The sequence below is a fragment of the Cupressus sempervirens genome, chromosome 1 (assembly GCF_028749045.1).
Source record: "Cupressus sempervirens isolate cs-2001-9-10 chromosome 1, ASM2874904v1, whole genome shotgun sequence".
Classification (NCBI taxonomy): Eukaryota; Viridiplantae; Streptophyta; class Pinopsida; order Cupressales; family Cupressaceae; genus Cupressus; species Cupressus sempervirens.
In genome coordinates, this window is record NC_143118.1 from 501,726,151 (window position 1) to 501,749,435 (window position 23,285).

The 23,285-nt window shown below is 34.8% G+C and overlaps 2 protein-coding genes across 2 annotated transcripts in view; both read left to right on the plus strand.

Annotated features, from left to right (window-relative positions):
- LOC149578435 (uncharacterized) overlaps window positions 1-23,285 on the plus strand; it is an 82,375-nt gene that overhangs the window by 36,700 nt on the left and 22,390 nt on the right. The window lies entirely within an intron of this gene.
- LOC149578436 (uncharacterized) lies at window positions 9,374-13,393 on the plus strand. Its single transcript, XM_089815345.1, has 3 exons — window positions 9,374-9,453; window positions 12,794-13,023; window positions 13,158-13,393. Exons 1-3 carry the CDS (start codon window positions 9,374-9,376, stop codon window positions 13,382-13,384), a joined length of 537 nt encoding a protein of 178 aa, XP_089671471.1. The 3' UTR covers window positions 13,385-13,393.

A 23,285-nucleotide genomic window follows, 5' to 3' on the forward strand; every position in this document is an offset into this window, starting at 1 on the left:
ACCTCCCCTATCACCATCTCCTCTCTGGTAAAGGAAAAAATCAATGTTTTTACTAACCCTCAAGTTTTGCAGGATGAGAACCAGCCCTTGACAATGACTAAAGAGGTTTATAAAAATGATGAAAAAGAAAACAAGGAGAAAGAGGAGGAACTGAATGAGAAGGCACAGTTGGAAAAAATGGTCAAATCCTTAGAGGAGGGGTTCTAATCCACTAAATCTGCACTGAAGGTTACTCATGCTGTTGCTACCACCCTCCAATTGTTGGCGTAGGAGAAGGACGATATGGGGCTGTACATGGAGGATAACAAGCTCCTCTATAAGTTTCTAGTTGAGGATTGGGCTAGGGTGCTTTTGGCTGGGAAAGGAAAGGAAAAGGATGAAATATAACGTGGTAGCTTTTAAGGGTATTATGACCCTAGTTGTTTGTTGTTTTTGGCTGCTATCTGGTTTGCTGGTTTACAATTGTTACTTAGACTTGGGTTGGCTTGTTTATGCCAACAGTTTTATATTCTGAACTTTAATAGTATGATTATTAATATAGATTTCAGCATTAGAATAGATGTTACTCTGATAGATGTAAGTGGTAGTGTGCTAGTTCTGGGATGGGTTGGTTTGCTTATGCCAATGGTTTATGCTTTGAACAATCATAGTATGGTCAGTGCTATAGCTGTTAATTTAGTTTGGTTAATTCTCTGCTAGCTAGTAGTTTCTTGGTTGTTTGTGTAGTTCTCTATTGTAGTGATGCCTCCTTGTTTTTGCTGGTAGTGTGCTGGTTGCCAACATTTTGTTTGTAAGGGATGACCTCCTTGTTTTGGTCGCTTTATATTTCAAAAACATATGTCCTCCAATGTATATATATATATTACAAAAAAATTCCTTAATTGATGGGTCACTGTAGTCTTGTTGAAATTATTTGGATTTTAATAAATGTCCACCCATATTGAATAGTGTTTCCAAACTTAAGCACTCAACGTTTTTAATCAAACTTTACCTTATTTTTGTGGCGTCATATCAATGTATATATGACCAAAAACCATATAGTTGGCTTTGGCCTTAATGTGAAAATTTATTCTTAACTACTTATGTCGTGGCATAAGGAAAGATTAAATATTGGGACCCACAACGTTCAATAGTAATGGTAGAAAAATAATAAAGCTTTCTCTCCTAAAAAGAGGATGTTGCAATACATATTATCTAAAGGATGCCGATGAATTATACATTTTCGCCTCTCAATAATCTTTCAGGTAGTGAAAATTTCATTTTGCATCAGCAAGAGAATAAAATATTCATTCCTTTAAATATAGCCAGCATTGAAAAAATCCGCTAAGACTCCAAAGTGACGCACAAGAAATATATATTTATTCAATGGCCTCCAGGATGATTCCCAAATACAGCAACCGATGCTCTTAAATATCTTCAAGAAAATATAAGATTTTAATCAAACCCAACAAATACAGCATTAATCACTTGATTTGAAACACCCATGATTTTTTGTCAAAATATTCTTTGGTTCCAATTAAGTTTTTGGCATCAAAACATTGCCGCAAATATGAATCTCTGCCAAACATAAGCATCTATAATGTATTTCGATACAATCCACCATTTTCTTATTAAATCTTCAAACAAGAATAGTAAACATCAAAATAGGTCACTTCTTTCTGGATTATAAGTCAACGTCCTTACTAAATAAAACCTTCGATAAAATCAAATGCTATATGAATTCACAAATAATGCTTTTGGAAAAGAAAGTATCAATATTATCTTTTCTTACCTCACAGGTTGGAGGAATATCTTGCTCTGATACCACTTTAATATCCCCTATCAGATATTTAGCCCCAAAACTCCCAAATAATTTTCAGATATATTAATAGATAAAACATATGTGACAAATTTCAAAATAACTAGTAATAAACCAGAAAATGACCAGATAAACACCATCATAATCGTTATTCCTTCATGATAACCAGAAATACAATAACATAATATCATCCAGTCTTAAAACAACAATACAGTCAGATTGGTAAAAAGTAAAAACTAGAAAGGAATCTGAAATACAACTATGAATTCCGTTGCAAGTCCACCACAGAAGATGAACTGGGTTTCCGTCCAATCCACCTAGAAGCTTGAAGGTTTCCATTCTCAAGTATTTGAAAATGAAAGCTGAAAACTTCCCTAGTTTCCCCAAAAGAAAATTGAAATCCAATCCAATATCCATGCATGCTGATTGGAATCAAGTCTTCTTCTTTTAATGCCCAAGACATGATTCTTCAACTTCCCCCTTTCTATCTTTTGTCCTCTTCCTCTTTCGTCACCTTTTCCCCTTTTAATATTATAACGACTCTTTAATAGTTTGCATCCAGCTTCTAATTAAGTCACATTTAATATTTTTATTAATTGACTTGCAATTTCTTAATGTCCTAACAGGAGACATTAAGCAACTAAAAATGGTGTGATTATTTGAGCTGACTATGTGAAATGTTAATGAATGAGGATGAGTGTGTAAAGGAGCATGAATTCTTTTGAGCTAAGTCACAAGGTTCGGCGAATATCAAGCTTGATATTCGGATATTGCCGAATATGAAACTTGCCTAAAAAAATTGCCAAAATCCGCTGTTGGTTCGGCCGTAAAAAATGGACTTTCTATTCAGAGTCGAATGTATTTAGAAATTGCCGTTTGCACAGGTTTTAGGGTTTTGTTGTGTAGAAAACTCTATAAAATGTTCTTCGAACTCTCAAAGAATCCACCCTGCGAGTGTGAATGAGCAAAGTTTCAGCGTTTTTCTGCCTTGCAAATCCCTCTCCTGGCCCTTTGTCCTGCTCGAAGTGGCAACGTCGGCAACGTCTGTGTGAAGCGACAATGACTGTGTAAAGCGGCGCCGCACATTCATTTTTCTGATTTGTATAGTTTCATTTTAAATGCACGCCACAGATTCATTTTTCGCATTTGGATAGTTTCAGAACTGTAGGGGATTACATATTAAGTTTAATATGTATTACACGTAATGTATTATGTATTATTATTATGTATTTGTATAGTTATTTGGTTGTAATATGTATTAAGTTTAATCGTATAGTTTGTATTACAAATTACATAGTTTGTATTTTCTAATATGTATAGAGTTTTAATTTTTCATATAGTTATTAATTTTATATTTTGTTTTGATTGTTTATAAAATTTTTGCATATAATTAGTATATAGTTTTTTACATAATGTAATTTGTATGAAATTTTTATTTCAATTTATATAATTTTTGTAATCAATTTAAATTTTTTTTTAATTCTTTGTAATCTATTTTGTAATAGACTTAGTTAATTTAATATTTACCGATTAAAAAAAATAGTTAATTTAATATTTGATTTATTTTTAAAAATTGATTTAAAATATTGATATATTAATTTTTAATTAACATAATTCCGAAATCTTTTAAAATATTAGAGTTTAGAGTCAATCAAATATATATTAATATGTTTACTTTATTTTGCGTTGTAAGTTTATAATTTTTATTATAATTTAATAAATAAATAGATATATTTGTTATGTTTAATAAATTATAAATTTATATTTCAATTTTTAAATGATATAATTATTACTGTAAAAAGTTGACCTTTAATATGTTTAATTTTAAATTAACATTTTTAAATTATTTATTGAATTATTTTGTTTTAAAGTTTGAAATAATAATATATTATTTTATTTTTAATTCTACAGATTGTAATATGGCCCCCCAACAAATCAACTTCAGAGGCGTGGAAACGTGTGACTAAAAATGGTCCTAATAAAGCTCAGTGTAACCTGTGTCCAAAAGTTATTACTGGAAGTTTAACAAGGGTCATGGATCACTTGCTTGGTATTACGGCAGGTAAAGGTGGAGGTGTTACTGCATGCCTAGGTGTGACCCAAGAGCTTAGAGTGATTTTGGAGAAAGAGCATTCATCTTCTATTTCTCAAAAGATGAAGACGGCACAAAAGAAACAAAGAATTGAAGATGTCCCTAGATTCACTTCCACTATACCTTCATCTTCATGTCTACCTCATGTTGTAAAGCCAACAAAAGAGAGCGGAACTCTAAATAGCTTTTGGAAACCATGTGAGAAAAAAGTAGTTGATGATTTACTAGCTGATTTATTCTATACTAGTGCAATTCCATTCAATGTAGCTAGAAATCCACTTTATCGTGTTGTATTTCAAAAGGCTGGAGAGTTTGGCAAAGGGTACATGCCTCCTTCTTCTGAGGCTTTGAGAACAACTCTCTTAGAGAGGTCAAAAGAAAGAGTGACTGATAAATTAGCTGTGGTCAAAGCCTCTTGGAAGGCAACGGGGTGCACTATATTGAGTGATGGATGGTCAGATATCTGTCAAAGACCATTGATTAATGTTTTAGTGGCTTGTCCGGAAGGTGTTGTATTTTTGAAGGTTATTGACACTATGAATCATAAAAAAACTTCTGAATATATATTTCAGATATTAGAGGAAGCAATTCTTAAAGTAGGGGTTGCAAATGTGGTTCAAGTGGTTATTGATAGTGCAACAAATTGTGTGGGAGCTGGCAAGTTGATTGTAGAGAAGTACCCAAAAATTTATTGGAGTCCATGTACAGCTTATTGTTTGGATTTATTGCTTCATGATTTGGCAAAATTCCCTTGGATACATGAAGTAATTCATAGAGGAAGAGAAGTTGTGAATTTCATACGAAATCATCTTCTCACATTGAGCCTTTACAGGCAACATGCATCTAGAGAGTTGTTGAGGCCTTCTGATACAAGATTTGCTTCATTTTATATCACTTTGAGAAGAGTGGTTGAAGAGAAAGCAGCGTTAAGATTTGTAATTTGTTCCAATGAGTGGGAAAATTCAACTCTCTCAAAAAGTGGTAAGGGGAAGATTATAGAGCAAATTGTTTTAAATAGTAGCTTTTGGGAAAGTGGGGCAAAGGTTTTAAATATATGCGGTCCAATTGTCGACGTGCTTCGCATGGTTGATGGTGACACTCCTTGTCTTGGAATGCTTTATGAAAGCATGGACTGTTGCAAGGACGCAATTCAGAGAGCACTAAATAATGTGGAAGCAGAGTACATAGAAATATGGGAGACTGTTGATTCAAGATGGAAAATGATGCACACTCCTTTACATGCAGCAGCTTGCTATTTGGAGCCTAAACTGTTTTACATTAATAGACAAGGTGATGCTGAAATTATGGCAGGTTTTTATAAAGCCATTAGTAGATTTGAACCAGATCCAGCAATTGCATCTCTAATTAGAGAACAATGTTGGAAATACAGAAAAGCGGAAGGGATGTTTGGAATAGGAGCAGCCAAATATGATATGGCACGAGATGAGGTACCTAGTTATAGATGGTGGATGAGCTATGGGGCAGAAACTCTTGAACTTCAGCGATTTGCCATTCGAATTTTGAGTCAAGGAGCAAGTTCATCAGCTTGTGAGAGAAATTGGAGTTGCTTTGACCACATCCATTCCAAAAAGAGGAACAAGTTGTTGTCTGGAAAGTTGGGAGATCTTGTCTATGTTCGCAGCAATTTAAAATTGCTTATGAACAAATCAACAAATGAGTCATCTTCACAACAACAAACTTTAGAAGACACAGTAGTACTAGACGCAGATGAGCCTGATTTTTTTGAGGAAGAATTAAGTAGTGATACTGATGATGATGCTACACCATCTGAGCCAAGTGCTCTTGATGACTTCGAGCTTTCTTGAAGCTATGAAGTCTTGACTTTTGATTGTACCTTCGTAACAAAATAATATCTTTGCTATTGTGATTTCACATGTTTCTCATGTTTTGTACTTAATAAATGTCTCATCAAGCTTATGAAGTTGTGAGATCTATTTAGCAATTTTTACTATTTTTGATAATTGATAAGATATATTACATACATCTAGAAAATAATTAAAATTGTACAAGGCAAATTTAATTCGAATTTTTCCTCGAATTTTTACTCTTTCCCGAACTTCATTCGAATTTTATAGTTCCCGAACTCGAATTCGAATTCGAACCTTGTGACTTAGCTTTTGAGCATGAGGAGATGTTTATGACCAGACATCAGAAGTCTATCTGCATCCATTACATTCACTGTGGTGTTGAAAAAATTGTGTATGCTGCGCATGGGGAAATGAGTGCTGCAGATTTGATTGATTGATCTTTGTTCCTGTGAAGTGGTGTGATAGCAAAGACCTGGATCATACTATTCTTTTCTGTTTTATTAAACTGTATGCATTTGAGAAGATAATACTAAATTGTTGCAGCCAATATCATACTATGCCCAACAACCCTTGGCATTTGCTTGGTCAAGAAAGACATGTTTGGTGAGTAGACATTTAGGTTTTGCAGTTTATGGATTTTAGTTATTATTTGGAATATAGAGGTGTTAGTTTGAATCCCTTGGATTAGTGAACACTGTAATTAGGGTGTATGAAGGCTTAAGAGATCAAAATTTTGTTGAAGGTGGGTTTTAGTTTTCTTCGGAGATATTAGGGAAGCAAGAGTTTAGATTTGACTGCATATTAAAGATTGGAGGGGTTTAAATTTCAAAGAAAATATTTGGAAGGGTGTATTAGTGGTTTAAATCATGCATATGACCACATATCACATGGCTTCTTCTCATGATTCTTGCATACTTGGTGCTATGATGCTATCTATAATACACTTTACGATACTTTCAAAGGCTCACACATGAAATCAAATGGATAGATCATAACATGGTCGAGTTGGAGGCTGGAGGCCATTGAATAAATCATTTTGGAAGGCAGGAATATGGTCCAATATATCATTTCAGAAGGCAGGAATCATTGGTGGAGGCCATTATATAAATTATATATTGGCTTGCAAACAATAAGTCCACCTTCTGAAAATTTAAAATTGCCATTTACAATAACTTAATCAACTGTTAAGGTTTTTTGCACAATGAAAGAGAGTCTCAATTCCATTTACGAGTCCTCTGTCCAAATACATTTTGATCACAAGTACATAATATCTACCATTCCATGGGCAAATACCTACTGTAATTCAAACACAGGGAAGTCCATACTAGGACAGGTTTGTTCACAATCTCCAGTTTAATAAATACTAGATTTAAATCACGTTGCTAATTTAGTTCAAGCCATCATGATGAATTCAAAGGTGATTCTTGTCAAACCATTGCTTTCACAATAGGTTGTTGTAGACATCTAGTTACAAGTACAATACAACTATTGCAATGTTACACAACTGTATTCAATCTGACAAAAAGCTATGCTCCATGAAGATCAATCCCCTGTGCTTTTACCCTCATTCCTGTACTAGGGATGATATGGGGATGGAAGGACAACATTTTGAAATTTGAAGTATTTTGCCTTTCCCAATTTGTTCAGAATTCTGGAAACATTTTCGTGATGATTATGTGAGTGATTGGAGACATAGAGGATGGACAGAAGTCTACAAGATGGCTAGGGACTCCTAGGCATTCCCTAGCCATCTCAGGGACTTCTATCTGCCCTCTACAACCCTAGCCACTTTTGGCAGGCCACTTCTGAAATAAAACATTTTTTAATTTGAATAAAAGGCTGGTCATGTCTAGAAGGACACCCATACCAAATTACAGAATACCAAAGCCTAATCTAAGCATAAAATAATCAATAAGAAGGAAAAAAAATCATATTCACATTGAAAAGAAGGAGAAGAATAGCAACAGAAGAAGCCCCTGGTCAAGGAGTGAACAACAGTTGAAAGAGGAGGGTAGGGCATCAAATCTACTTGATTATGGGCAGCAATATATTATTATATTTTTGTAGCACTATGTTTATTGCTTGCAATTTATGTCATTTCATGGTTGAAACTTGGAGCCTTTAGGCATTTTTGTTATAATTTGAATATAATATGTATGCACATTGACAATGAAAATTTGCTGATGATACTGCTCTGTTTATAGAACTTAGTGAAGGAAATTTTGATCTTGCAGTGGATAGAATCCATTTTTTTTGCAAATCTTTTGGTGCTAACATTGACCCTCATAGATTAATAGTGATTGGATGGTTTGAGGTACCTCCATTGTGGTTGGCTTCTAAAAGGTGGGGATGGGCTGGACCTAAAGTATAATCAGATATTTGGGGATTCCTTTTTCTCTCAGTCCATCTACTAAACATATGTGGGAGTGATTATATGCAAAAATTGAGAAGAAACACCAAAAATGACAAACTCATTTACTTTCCTTGGCTGATGTCATACCCAAAATATTGGGGCAAAAACACACGGATTTTTTTTCTTTTGAAAAGTTAATTAATCCACTATGTTAATACATGCTACACGAAATAGGTTATGGAAAGTTGACAAAGGATTAAAAGTGAGTTTCGGTTATTTTTCAATAAGGTGCAGAGTTGACATTTCAACCATACTGTATGGGTTCGGAACATTTAAGTCAAGGTGCTATAGGAACACCAAGTTTGGGTTGATTAAACCCTAATTGTTGATCAGATCAACTTTTCTTGACTACTTAACATTTCAAAATATTATGTTCATTAAATTTCATAAGATACATTAGGTTATTATTTCATCTTCTATTTGTTTTCAGTAAGTTAGTTGAATCTCCTAGGTGAACTAGTTTTGCATTTTCGACAAGTTTATCAAATACCTTAATCCTTAACTCCCATCATTAAAATAAACTTTTATACTAATTGAAATCATTAAATATTGATTTTTAAGTTATCCACGACATTCGTTTCATCCTTAGATCATATCCCTAATCACTATCAAGTTATCAACCTAAGGTCCTTTTAATGACCCTTTGATCCTATAACCCTCGCAATTCAAATTAACTGAACTTTGGAGTAGAAGAATAAAAACATTAAAATAAATATTTAATTACTTTTTGAACAATATAATATCATTTCATATGTTAATTCAACGTTTAATATCGAATCAAACTTTAAACATAAACACCTAGCATAATTTCCGACTTATAGCACTATCTCGATTCTACTCTAACATTACACCTAAGACTAATGTTCGTAATTATCAATTTTATTAAAATCTTATTGTAATCTATTATAAAGGAGAGATTTAATTTTCAAAAGCCCCAATTAAACATTTAAATTAATATTAAACTCTAACATATAACTTCTAACCATTTCCCTAAGATAACTAAACCTATCCCTTCTCTTTTATGAAAACACACTCAATAATTACCCTTTAAAAAAAAATGTCATGACTACAATTTATCAAAATTGAATTAAACCAAAACAATAATGATTAAATTAAATGATAAAATAACTAAAATATCTTAATCCTAAGTAAACACCTAACTAACGCACTAACACCTACTAACCCCTTATTACCACCCCTATCACCTAAGGTCACTTGGCTACTAACCCCTCTCCCATGACATGGGTGGTCCCCAAGTCTTACATGCAGTCCCAAACCTGCAGTTTGCTGCTGAAGGCATATCTGGCTGCCCAAGGCAGCTGTTTTGTCCCCCACCCACTTGCTTAGAATGCAAGATCCCATGAAATAAAACAAGGGAGGGATAAGGGAATGGCAAACCACTTAAGGCCTCCTTCCTAAGTCTTCATCGGCCAGCCTGACACGTGGGAGATTGGGGGGGGACTGAGTGCGTGGCCCAAGGTCTGGACCTGTCTCCTCTAGATGGTACACATGGAATACTTAAATGCAAGGTTTGAAACATATTGTAGCAAGGAACATAGCCTTTAAGAAAAAGTTTTTCTTTTGAACTTAATTTTTTCCAAATGTGCCATATTTACCCTCCTCCATGTCAATGTGCAAGTCAAGACTTTTTGCATAGATAAATGTGTGGGAATCCCAAGGCCTGAGGGGAGATGCATGCGATGAAGCTTTGAAACCAAGGGGGAAGGGGTAGAGGGGGTGGGGTATTAAGGATAAAGTAAAGTAGGTAAGTTTAGGAATTCCAAAGTATTTAGTATTTACAAATCTAATATATATATATATATATATATATATATATATATATATATATATTTGATATTATAATTTATTGAAATAAGTAATTTGAAAACAAGGTCAAGTTATCTATGGAATATTCCCTGTTACCTTTTTGAATTTAAAATGCCCCCATGCATTATCCAGCATCCTGTAGATGCTCATTAGGGTATTTTTTTGAAAACTTATTTGTTTGTGAGAACTTTTCAAGATGATTTTGTGGGTAAAGTTTCAACATAGCTTAGTGATATTAGGGACCTTATTCATGTTTTTAGAGTATATTAATAGTGTGCTAGCTTATGTTTTTTAAATTTTTTATTTATTTATTTAACCATAGCTTGATAATTTCATTATATCAAATTTACAATTTTAAATGCAACCAAAGTAACCACACTATTTGATCATCAAATTTGATTTCAATTTCTTATGGAACATAATCATAATCTAATTTGAATTTCTTCATATAACATCATACTTCTAATACAATCGATCATTTTGCATTCATAGTTGAATTCTAAGGTTACAACAAGTGTTTCAAGAAGTGAATTATGAAACAATTACATTTCTGCATTCATCCTATACCAATCAATTACAAGAGATTTACAATGAAATCCGTTTAACATGTTCTCATTTCTACTATTAAATTTTATACATTAGGATCATAATTCCCCTTATTACAATAACAACTACATTAGGAAGATTGAAATCCAATATATCCAATAGAAATCCAACTTTTTTTTTTATAGCATATAACAAGATTCAATGGAATCACCACAAGGAGAAGTCTCCATGACAATGAACTGAGGAACACCAAGAAGACTTTGAATTTAGATTTGCTCCACTACAATTTATACACAACCATGGAGACCTCACCTCCCAACCAAGGTCTCGATGTGAGGCCACACCCCAAGCTAGGAGAACTAGCAATCCATCAGGTGACATTCATAAACAATCACATTGACATACTGTTCCCATCTAAGATTTGCACAACAAGTTTTGTAATGAACTTGTGACTAGGGAGATGGTGGATTTTTCTAGGTAGGAGATGTCAATCACGAATACAAATCATCTCTTCTTATTTTCCCAAAACAAAATCAGTTTGTATTGACAAGGGCCTATAACACCTTACTTTCTCCCTCTCCTCAACATGAGGAGAGACTCTGCACTAGCCTGGAGTCCAACTAAAGCCCTTCTCCCATACATGGCCACTTCTACCCTATTTGAGGGTGAGTAATGCTAACACACTCTTCACAGATTTTCCAACAAAACAAACAAGAAAACATAAAAGGAAAGAAAATAGAAAACCCACAAATACCCATCCCTCACATGTTAGTGTAATAGGGCTCTACGAGTCTGACCAGGACTCTTTGAGTTTGAGGCAGAGTCCCACTTTCCAAGGTAATTGGCCTCTGGACTCAGACTCGGTCAAGTTCTGGCAAAGTCCACGTGGACTTGCCGAGTCCAGGGACTTGCCAGATTCGTCGAGTCCCGAGCCTAGGACTCTCGCCAACAACAAACACAAAGTGCAAAAAACATAAAAAAAATTGACTTAAGTTGCATTTTTCTAGTTGTTATAACATCTAATTGACCTACAAAGATCATTCCACCATTTGCTTATGCTTGTGAGAGAGAGGAAAGGGTTAGAGAAGAATATTGGGTTTTTGAGAGAGAAATCAACAAATTGGTTGGCTCTCCTGTATCGATTGTTGATGGTTTGTGCAACTTTGTAGCTTGTACTTAAGCAATGAGAAGAGCTTAAGGAAACATTTGGAGGAGGCTTCTACAAACTTGCTTGCATTTCCTTTGCTTGACTTTGTGCAAATTTTAAGAGGTAAGCAACAAGTTGCATTTCTTTGTGTTGTTTTGTAATATGTTTTACATTCATATTTTTCACTTCCCATTTTGTTTACATTTGTTTACTCTCTACTTTTACTATTTATTATTTAGAATCTAGATTTATTTTAATTTATGTTGATAACAAAGTAAGAAGGCCCTAAAGTTTAAAAATCTGATTTGATGCTAAGTTTTTTCTATTTATAATATATTCACATTGCAGTAGGCTAGCAGCAAACACATTGAAATTTGACATAATACCTCAGGGTGGGCAAAGTGGAACTAGGCCTACATTTAACCTTGATATAGACCCAAGTGCAATAGCAAGGGATAGGGCTTGGAAACATGCCATCCCAGGGCACATAAAGGGAGTTGTTACATGTTGGCATTGTGGTGTAGTATATAATGGGGGAGGAACAAATAGATTGAAGTATCACCTAGCACATATACCTAGGCATGATGCTAAAAAATGCAAAGATGTACCCAAGATGTTATGCGAGACATGCAAACTCTTCTAGAAGTAAAAATGGAGAAAAAAGAATTGAAAAAGAAGCAACAAGAAGAAATGACACAACTAGCTCAACAGGGATCTTCTAGTTTTTGCTCTCCATTATCCCCTACTCTACCTAACGGATGCCACTGCTTCTATGAGTGTGAAAATTAGGTCTCACATTTGTAAGCAAATATCGACACTTGATTCCATGTTTGTTCCACACATGGCTCCAGGTGCAAAACCATCGCTTGAGAGCATGGGTTGGAATTAGGAGAAGTATGATTATGCAAAATTGTCACTTGGAGACTTCTTCATCTACACCAACATTTCATTCAATGCAGCAAGGTACTTATTTATCTAAATTTAAATTTATGTCTTACTTCTCTTGCTTTCAAGTTTCAAGTTTCAACTTTCAAGAGACAATAATATGCTTATTTTGTTTATTTAAATTTGTATTTTGTTTTTAAATTTATTTATAATATACTAATTTGTTTAACTTTAAATTTTATTTAATTTGTTTTAGGTCCCCTTATTGGCAAATTGCAATCGATGCTGTTAGTGTTTGTGGTCTAGGGTTCAAAGCCCCTAGTGCTGACGAGTTAGGAGGCCCTATTTTGACTCAAAGGATGGCTGATGTAGAAGGTGCAATTAAGGAGCAGTGTGAGGTGTGGAAGACAAAGGGTTGCACCATCATGACTGATGGTTGGACTAATAGGAGTAGAACACTCTTCAACTTTCTTGTCTCCTTATTAGGTAATTGTACTTAGTCTTAGACATCAAAAATTTAATTGTAGAACTTGTATTTAAGTGATTAAGTTTATAAATTATGAATTTATAATTTATGATTCATCATTAATCATTATACTTATTTGTTTCTTTTTTTTCAGGTGCCACGATTTTTTTGAAATCAATTGATGCCTCAGGAAAAACAAAGAATGCTGAATTTTTTTGTGAAGTAATGGATGAAGTGATAAAGGACGTGGGTGAGGAGAATGTGGTCCAGATAGTTATAGATAATGCAACAAATTATGTTACTGCAGGAAAACTTCTTATGGAGAGACACCTTCACATATTTTGGACCCCTTGGCTACTCATTGCATTGACCCCATGTTAGAGAATCTTGGTAAACTCCCTTGGATAAAAACAATTATAGAGCAAGGAATGAGTTAATGCAAATTCATATATAATCATACATGGGTCCTCAACCTCATGAGAAAACACAATGAGCAAAAGGAGTTGTCTCGTGTAGGGGTAACTAGATTTGCAACCAATTTTTTCACATTGAAATCTTTGTTTGATTCAAAGGGAGGTTTGATATGCATGTTTGTTAGTGAAGAGTGGATTGCATCATCATATGCAAAGACCGCTGCAAGGATTGATGCAGCTGATCATGTTTTTGATGAGGCTTCCTTTTGGACATTGATTGCTGATATTGTGATGATAATTTTCTTTTTTGTCCTCATTTCAATTTTATTTTGTTTATGAAATTATGTTATAAATTATTGAGTTTTACTTTCTGGATTTGATTGTGTAGAGTTTTTTTACTATCAACGTTTCAGATCATACTACACGATCCATCATTTTATGTTCTTCATGTTCTCCTGCATCCTGATGATGGATCATGTAGTATGATTCAAAACGTTGATGGTAAAAAAACTCTACACAATCAAATCCAGAAAGTAAAACTCATTTTCATAGATTGTGGAAATCTGATAGATCTTATAAATTATTGTTCATTTTTAACAAGAAAAACTTAAAGCTGATTATTTCTCTTCCAACTTTCATAATGATTGCAGTTTGTAAAGCCGCTTGTTCTCCTACGAACTGCTAATGGAGATAAGCCCTCAAGGGGCTACATTTATGAGGGCATGGTTAGGGTGAAGGAGGCCATTCACTCTTTTTTTATAGGGAATCCAGATAGGTATGGGCCTATATGAGATGTCATTGATAGACATTGGCACAATCTACTTTATAGGCCTATACATGCAACGACCTACTTCCTTAATGCAACATACCAATTCAGTCCACATTTCAAAGTTGATGAAGAGGTGTGGAGCGGCCTCTACGATGTTGTAGAGAGAATGTCACCTGATTCAAGAGTTGGAACAATTGGAGTTTGTGAGATTGAGTTGTTTAAGAAAGCTCAAGGGGACTTATTTGCAAGGATGTTGTGCAGGAAAAATAGGATAGAATTGATGCTTGGTAAAAATCTTTGATTCTACATTCTGATTTCTAATTCTATTACCATTTTAATTTGATAAAGTCAAAGTTATTGATATGATTTAAAATTTTCTTGTTTCAAATGTATGGTGGGAGATGTTTGGCACAAAGGTGCCAAATTTATAGAGCATTGCAATTTGCATCTTGAGCCAGCCATCTAGTGCATTAGGATGCAAACGTAATTGGAGTCTATTTGAGCACATACACTTGAAGAAGCGTAATAGGTTGGCAGTGAAAAAATTGAATGATTGTCTTTGTTCACTACAACCTTCGCGTTCGCCATAGATAGATCCTTGGCACTAATACATCACCGATTGTATTAGAGAATGCTGATCCACATGTAGAGTGGAACACAGGATTGTTGATCCTGTCTTCAGTGATGAAGATGTGGAGTGGGTAGATCAGGTGGATCGGGAGGCTAAGGCAGTAGCGATGGCAGTCAAGGAGGCTAGAGTGCGAGGAGACAGAGTGCAGGACCCTGAGGCTAGGAGTGATGGATCCGAGTTTGATGATGAGGATTATGTGGGTGAGGATGAGGATGATGATGAGGATGAGGATGAGGTTTAGCCTCAGACACAGGGAGAGAGGATGGCTCTACAGTCTTCCATGACTTATTTTAGGCACACTTGTAGGAGGACATAGACTACTATGAGCCTTTGTCTTCTAGTTGTTATTTTGATACATGTTTTGAACTTTTGATACCATGGATTTCGTAATCCATGAATATTGTAGACATTTGAGTCTTTGACATTGGAGTGATACTATGTTTATTATTTTAAGTTTATACTTTATAGTTTATAACTTTATATTGTGTTATTCAATTTTTTTCTTTTAGAAATTCGCTTTTATACTAATGTAAAATTGTGTGTGTATTAAGTAGCTTCTATTTATCTCAATTAATGTGTATTTGATGTTAATTGACTGAAAGATGCATGAAACAATCTTAAAATCTTTAAAAATCTTTGAATTTCATGGGTTTTTCAAATTTTCGAGTCCTTGCTAAGTCTTTGCCGAGTTTGGTTGTTGAGTCTGAGTCCGAGTCTAAGTCAGATTTTGACTTTCCAAGTCAGAGGTGAGTTCGAGTCCCATAACTATGGTTACAACACAAACACAAAATACACACATATAAGAGATTGACATAAGCAAGCAATGAACAATGCATGAAGAGCATGGCACTGGATAATCCTACATTCACAAAGGTCATGGCAATGAAGTTTTGAGATGAGCTAAATTCTTCTTCCTCTTCAATTCCAAGCTTGACTTCTCTAAATGTAGAGAATGAGTGAACAACCTTCAACTCTCAAAATGGCCACTAAATAGCTTCTAAACCCACCTACCCAAAATGACAATAATTCCAAACTTGACTTAAGTCTTCTATGGTCTTCCCACTTGTTCCTACCATCAAGACAACCTTTTAGGTGAAGTTTAAACTTCACTAACCTCATGGAGATGGTCTATTTTCGCACAAAGGGAAAATTGAGAAATTTTAGGGGTCATAAATGCTATTAGGAAGTTCTAGGAGGTCAAAAAAGGTCCCCAACTCATATACATACCACTTGGGCATGAATAACATTAGATTTGGCCTCTAGGATCATTTTAGGACCTATACAAGTGGCTTGAAATATTTGATCTTAAAAAACCCTAAAGATGTAACCTTTCCACTAAACCTTAATTAAGGTGATTAATCTAAGTTACTAACTAATTAGTCTCAGACTAACAGGTTACTCTGCTAACCCTATTTGACATGTCAACACCCATGCATATAACGAGTGTCAAGTGACACTATACGATTTATTTGTTACTCAACATTCGACATGTCACAAAATACAAAATGATACATACATTCAGATTACAATACAAATTAAACACTTGACAATGAGGTTTGAATTACTTTATTGGATTCAACCTTAGTCTTACAGTTTGCACATAGGGTCAATTACCAATTATCCGATTAATTTCATGGTTAATTATCTTGCACACTCAATTTGAATATCAATATTTTAATAACATCATATTCATATATTTAAACCAAATTTGCATAATCACATTGATCAAAATATTAAAACTTTCATTTTAAATAACCTTTCTCATTTCTGCACGCATATTTAATCATCACTAATCTCATAATTGAATCATCATAGCATATTCATTAGTTCGAATTAAAATATTGAAATAATCATCATAATGCATACGTATACCCAAGAGATCATAATATCATCAATAGAGCGTACTGAACTATTTGAATACATATAACCTAGTCATCAAGTAACCATAATTAACATCATCATCACAAAATGAAACACCTCATATCATCATTAGTACAAATCAATGTTTAAATAGTTGAAAAATGTAGTATCGAATCAAGGGGTATCAAAATATGTGCGTATCAACTGATCCCAATTTCCATTAGTTTACCCAAACCATAAAACATTAATTCATATCCATCTTTATAATTATTATACATAAGATAGCTATAATTTATTATGATGTCCTCTACATGGTTTCTAGCATGAACAACAACATTTCCCATACCATTGCCTTGTCGTGCTCATATATCCATTGAAATCTCCTATAAAGGATTTAATAGAGAGATTCATATTAAATAAGTGCATACAAGGAGGGGTCTTCCATCCTCCCCCACTAGCCTTTGACTTCCTCTTGGGGTTCACACAAAGTGAGATGTTCATCCCAAGATAGACCTTGTTTAAACTTATACCCAAAATTTACTCCTATAAAAAGAATGATTAATAATTCATATACATACTCAGGGATGATAACATAATTATCTAATTATCCCTATGAAAAGCAAGTTCAGCCCATACTTCGATGTGGGTACGTTTCCCAGGGTCAAAATCTTCCTAAAACATACAGGTCACATATATATGTAACATTCTAAATTGGTATGAATATACTTATAGAGTCTAATAATAATAATACCGTAAGGTGTTCTAAATTCTCCATATACTCACTCATTGGGGTAATAGTTGTACGAGACTCCCTCAAATGAGGTTTCTAATAATGCAAGTTGGATCTTTATTAAAGGTTAAACACTTTTACCTTAGGGTTTCCACTGCGTACTGATTCCTTGATAGGACACTAAATAGTCCATTGCTACACATGCAACTTTTGCATCTAAAAGTCCATTAGGTTAACTCGTAACCTTAACTAGTTTATATTGGGGTGCAATTCCATTGCTCATAGCAGTCAACAGATAATCACTAGTCCTATACTCGAAGCCCTAGGAGAGGCCAGCACAAATACTCTCACTAATAATCCCATGCCCTAATGCTATACATCCACTTGATTGTTAGGAATCCATTTGGTAGGCCTACCATATGTCACTTTGCCAACATAATTGACAAGAAGGTGCCTCAAAATTTAAACTCAGAAATCAAAGATGAAATATTCATCGCAAAAATATGAAACAAAAGAAATCATGAGTGGCCACAATAGTAAAATTTTAATCAAGAAATGAAGGTATGTCCTAGAGGCAAAATAGAATCATCAATAATACATTTGGCTAAGCAGCCCCGTGTCACACTGTTGGCTAGAAGAAAAGAATATTAAAATACTGAAATTTGAAATTAGACAATAAGGAAATAAATCCAATTATACAAAATTTACATTTTTGACATAATGCGGCTATACTCTTCCAAATACATTGTAGGGATCTTGAATTGAAATTAGATGATGGTCTAAAGACCATTTTTCTCAAATTATGATTGATCCCACATACTAACTATACAACTATCTATATTGACATCACCCTATGGTTAGGGTTTGCTGTACTAAGAGGTGTGTCTAGACCAGAACCAAACCGATAGTGCAAATGCAAGGATAACCAAAATGAGTTTCCTTTCATTCTTTTTGTTGTTACAGGGGTCTCCTTTCGAAGAATCTAAACATGTGGGGACATTAGTGACAATAGAGTTGTACTGTGAGTTGTAGTTATAATACCAATCCCTTATCTTCAATTCACTATAATTACATGTTGGGCATCTACGCACAATCTTTCTTAGGTCAAATTCACCAAAGTTGGTCTGATCCTGTATATATATCACTATCCTGTATTTATTTCATTGGTTACGCAAGTTCTAATTATCATTCGAGAATGCACTGAATGTTGTTGCGCTTATTAGTAATCCATACTTCATGTTCTCCTAGTCATAAATGACTTATGAATTCATCCTTAGGTTGTAGGTTTGCAACTAGATAGGTATAAAACCATTATTAGGATGTTGTCAATGTTTACTTATCCACTCTTTTAACTTTCTCCTCACCAAAGGTATAGGTCGTCATCACTTTTACCATCGTGCCTCATGGCTCGAATCATCCTATCACTTAATTCAGAAACTTGAACCTTTATTACATATTAGGTTGATAATCTCATTGTGACTTTACGTTCTTTATATTATAGGGTTATAATTGATCCAATAATTTCAACACTAGTGTCTAAGAGTATTCACTTAGTAGTTATAATTTAGTATCGCAAATGCTTATACAATAAGCCTGCTAACATAATCGATGCACATAACCCTGACTTAGAAGTTTATGTTTTCTATCTTACCGGTTTAATACTATATGTTACGTATTTCTCACCATTTAATTACGTTCTTACCATCATATTTAGATAGATTTATTCCCCGTTTAGGGTTCTATTCTTCATAGTAGATTGAGATGCTCCCATTATTTGTGTGTTCCTAGCTAACTCCGCTTGTTGAATAGCTTTTCGCATTAATAATCCTGTCGTTTGAGGTTTCCAAAGGTTACTTGCAGATCTAAATTAAGCTCCTATTTTCTTTCCAAAGAATTACTAGAACAATACATTTTAATTCGTAATAGGTTAGAGGTATCCCAACAACTTGATAACATGATATACTTTTCAAGTGCTACCCTCTTATTTACTCACCATTCATTTTATCTATTCAAAATTTTAATCCGAAGGTACAAAATTAAATTATGAAGATTGTAGGTTTCCTTTACTTATGTGGCAATGTCTAAATCAATACTAGTCCACTTGGTCACTTCCATACTTGATACGAACTACCGTACTTTTATGAGTGTAATGGTCAGGTTTAGTCTGACTTCTACTAAAAGATAATGAGAAACACTTTCTCTTTTATTTCTAGGTTATTTGCTCACTTCCAGTTACATGATTGAAAAATGTTTTAGGGCTCTTAGCTTAGTTTTCTCCCAAGGTGATCATGTTCAATATCATTTTGAATACTTTATGAGATCATACTTTGCCTTAATATAACTACAACATTCTTGCATCTAATCATTTGTTTCAAGTCAATAAGACTTGGTTATTTGCTATGGATGATCATTTACAATTGTTTGATACAAATTTCAAGTTTTGCTTAGGTTTATTCCTCAGTGTCACAGTTTAAAAAGGATACATTTGATTATTAAAATTCTACAATGAGAAATCCCTACTTCGTATAGTAACATTTAAACTTCCATACTTAATCATGGACCCATTGTTGCCCAAGTGTCACAAAACTGGGCTCTGATGCCAAAATGTCATGCCCAAAATATCGGGGCAAAAACACATGATTTTTTTTTAAAGTTAATTAATCCACCATGTTAATACTATTACAATAATAGATAAGTCGTCTATTATTAATTAATGGTTATCTATTGTAAATATCTAGTTAGCTTTCGCTTTTTTAGCTTTATATGTTAGAATAGAATATTTCTATTCTTTTTGATAGTTTCTTAAGGAAATATTGCTTAATTCTTTTGTATCAGAGCCTAATATGGTATCAGAGCCTAGACTTCCGTAATATGGTATCAGAGCCTAGACTTCAATTTTTTAATAATTTCTTTAGAAATTATTTGCTTCAAATTTGTTTTTCAAAATTCTTTCTGATGTCTTTTACGTGCTTTGTAATACCTAGTCACGGTTAGGGTTTCAGAGACAAAAATCTGCGAATTCATTTGAAGAAAAAGGCTTATTTTCTTGGGCATTTTGGTCTGTGCTGTCCCTGCAAAAACACCTTTGTTCTGGAACAAATCAGGCATCTTTTTGCCTGCAAATGTCCTTTTTCAGCCATTTTTACCTCCATGGCTGCCGATTGTATTTTTTTCAAAACCCTAAATTCTAAGCTTGAAAAAATATTTTGATTTCAGATTCTTGATTGGTTTTTCGAGAGCTCAACTAGGTTGTCGTTTGTTTTTTTGTGTGCCTTAATTTTCGAGCCAACGGATCTAGAAAATGACAACATATTCCTTTTGGGTTTTTCGAGCTCTCTTCCTCTCTAATTTTTCTGGGTGTTCCGATTTTTGCCTCAAAGAACGTGCCTTAATAGATTTCCATTGGAAAACGTGCCATGGCATCTCTGAGAAACATTCTGCTCAAGCATAACTCCAAATTCAATGGTTGAAATTATGGCATCTGGAAGCAGCGGATCATCTCAATTTTTGAATATCGGAACACCAATCAACTTGTTCTAGGTGTTATGAAGCATCCGACTTCTTCGGGTAATAATCAAGATACATGGGATCTGAATAATTGAGAGGCAGTGATGCTTCTCAAATTATCCGTGGTTGATGATCAACTTTCTTAGATTCCATCCGACAAGACAACTGCTGAGATCTAGACACATTAAAGAGATCAGATTTCCACAATCCATTGCATAATATATTTGTTTTTGGATTTGATTGTGTAGAGATTTTTACCATCAATGTTTCGAATCACACTGCGTGATCCATCATCAGGATGAAAATAGAGCAAGAGATGTAAAACAACATATATTATCTAGACACATCTCAAAAGTCTTCATGAAACTTCTGACAAAAGCAGAGCCTTCTTTATGAAAAACACTTTGTTTTCTATTGTCATGGATGAGCGCACCTCGCTCCAGGCACACCTGAATCGGATTCAGGAAATTCGTGATCAATTACTTGCCTTTGGTTGCAAGATGGAGGAAGAGGATATTGTGGTTATCACTTTTCGGAGTTTACCAAAATCCTATGAGCATTTTATCGAGACTCTCAACATCATATCTTCTGGTGTTAATTTGAATTTCACTGATCTCTGTATACTGTTGCTTCAGCAAGATTGGTGGAAACAACAATTCGGTAGCAATTCCAGTTCCACCTCCACAGAGCAAGCCTTTGTTGTGAAATCCTTTCAGAAGGATAAAAGCAAGTTTCAACAACCATCTCAACAGAAGTCTTCTGCTCTAGCATCAGATGGTTCTTGAAAGAAGAACATTCAATGCAACTATTGCCATAAGTTTGGGCACATGAAGGTCGAATTTTGAAAATGCTTAGCTGCATAGTCTAAGCAATCAGGTTCGCAACCCAAAGCAAACAGTGCAGAGCACACTGAGCAAGCGAAATCTGCCTTTTATGCCTTCATGGCTAAAAGACCTGGAGATCATGTGAAGTCATCTGTTTGGTACATTGATTCAAGTGCCTCTCGTCATTTCATTCACCGCAAAGACTGGTTTACTGACTACCAACCTTATTCATATTCTGTTATTTTTGGTGGTGGAGAAGAGTACATGGTTGTCGGTAAAAGCAACATTCATATTCAGTCTATTGGGAGGAATCTCATATTCCTTGATGTGTACTATGTTCTAGGGATGGAACTAAATCTACTCTCAGTCAGTCAATTGTCGCGATATTCTCCACACTTGGCAGTCACCTTTAGTTCACATCAGTGCACCATCACTGATTGGGCGACAAAGTCTACTATTGCAGTGGGTCTTGAGGATCATGGTCTTTCCAGACTTACTGATTCTGGTGATTCTCAGGACTTAGCTATGGCTGCTTGGCGGTCTTCTGTTAGCACACTTTGGCATCAGCGATATGGGCACTTAAATGTGCATCATCTCTCATAGCTTGCTCAAGATGAGCTTGTTCTTGGATTGCCAGAGATTCAGACTTAACAACTTGGAGTTTGTGACGCATGCCAAGCTGGGAAGCAATATTGCACACCTTTTACGAGTGGCGACTCATGGCGAGCTTCTTAGGTACTTCAGCTTGTACATGCTGATATCTGCGGCCCTATGGCCACTCCTTCTGTTCTTGGGTCCAGGTATTTTTTGTTGTTTGTTGATGATTTCAGTAGAAAAATGTGGGTGTATTTCCTTAAAAAGAAATTAGATGCATTTTCTGTATTTCAGAAATTTAAATCTTTAGTTGAAAAAGAGTCTGGGAAATCTATTATTACTCTTAGATTAGACAATGGTGGGGGGGGGGGGGGGCGGGGGGGAATTTTGTTCTAATGTTTTCTCCAATTTCTTGGATACACATGACATCAAATGCTAGTTAACACACCCCATACGCCACAACAAAAGAGTGTAGTTGAACATTGAAACATGACAGTCACCAAGATGGCTCGATCCATGCTCGAATACAGACATGTTCCGAAGCAGTTTTGGGTAGAAGCAGTTAACATTGTAGTTTGTCTGTTGAACTGGTCACCCACAGTGGTAGTCAAAGGTAAAACTCCAGAAGAGGCTTGGTCAAGTCGTAAGCCCAGAATCTGTCACCTGAAGGTTTTTGGCTCCCTTGCTTTTGTTTGGATCCTTGATGTATCATGCACCAAGTTGGATGCCAAGAGTCAGAAACTGATGCTTGCTGGATATAGTAGTCTTCACAAAGCCTACTGCCCGATCGATGTTGAGACATCTCGTCTCATCTATAGTCAAGATGTAGTCTTTGATGAGCAGCGAGGACCATTCATGCCTGTTTCTCCTGTTCCTGATCCAACAGACCAGCCTATGATGGATCATGATTTGGGAGTTTGGCTTCTATGAGGTCCACCTGATGGGAGGGCTCCA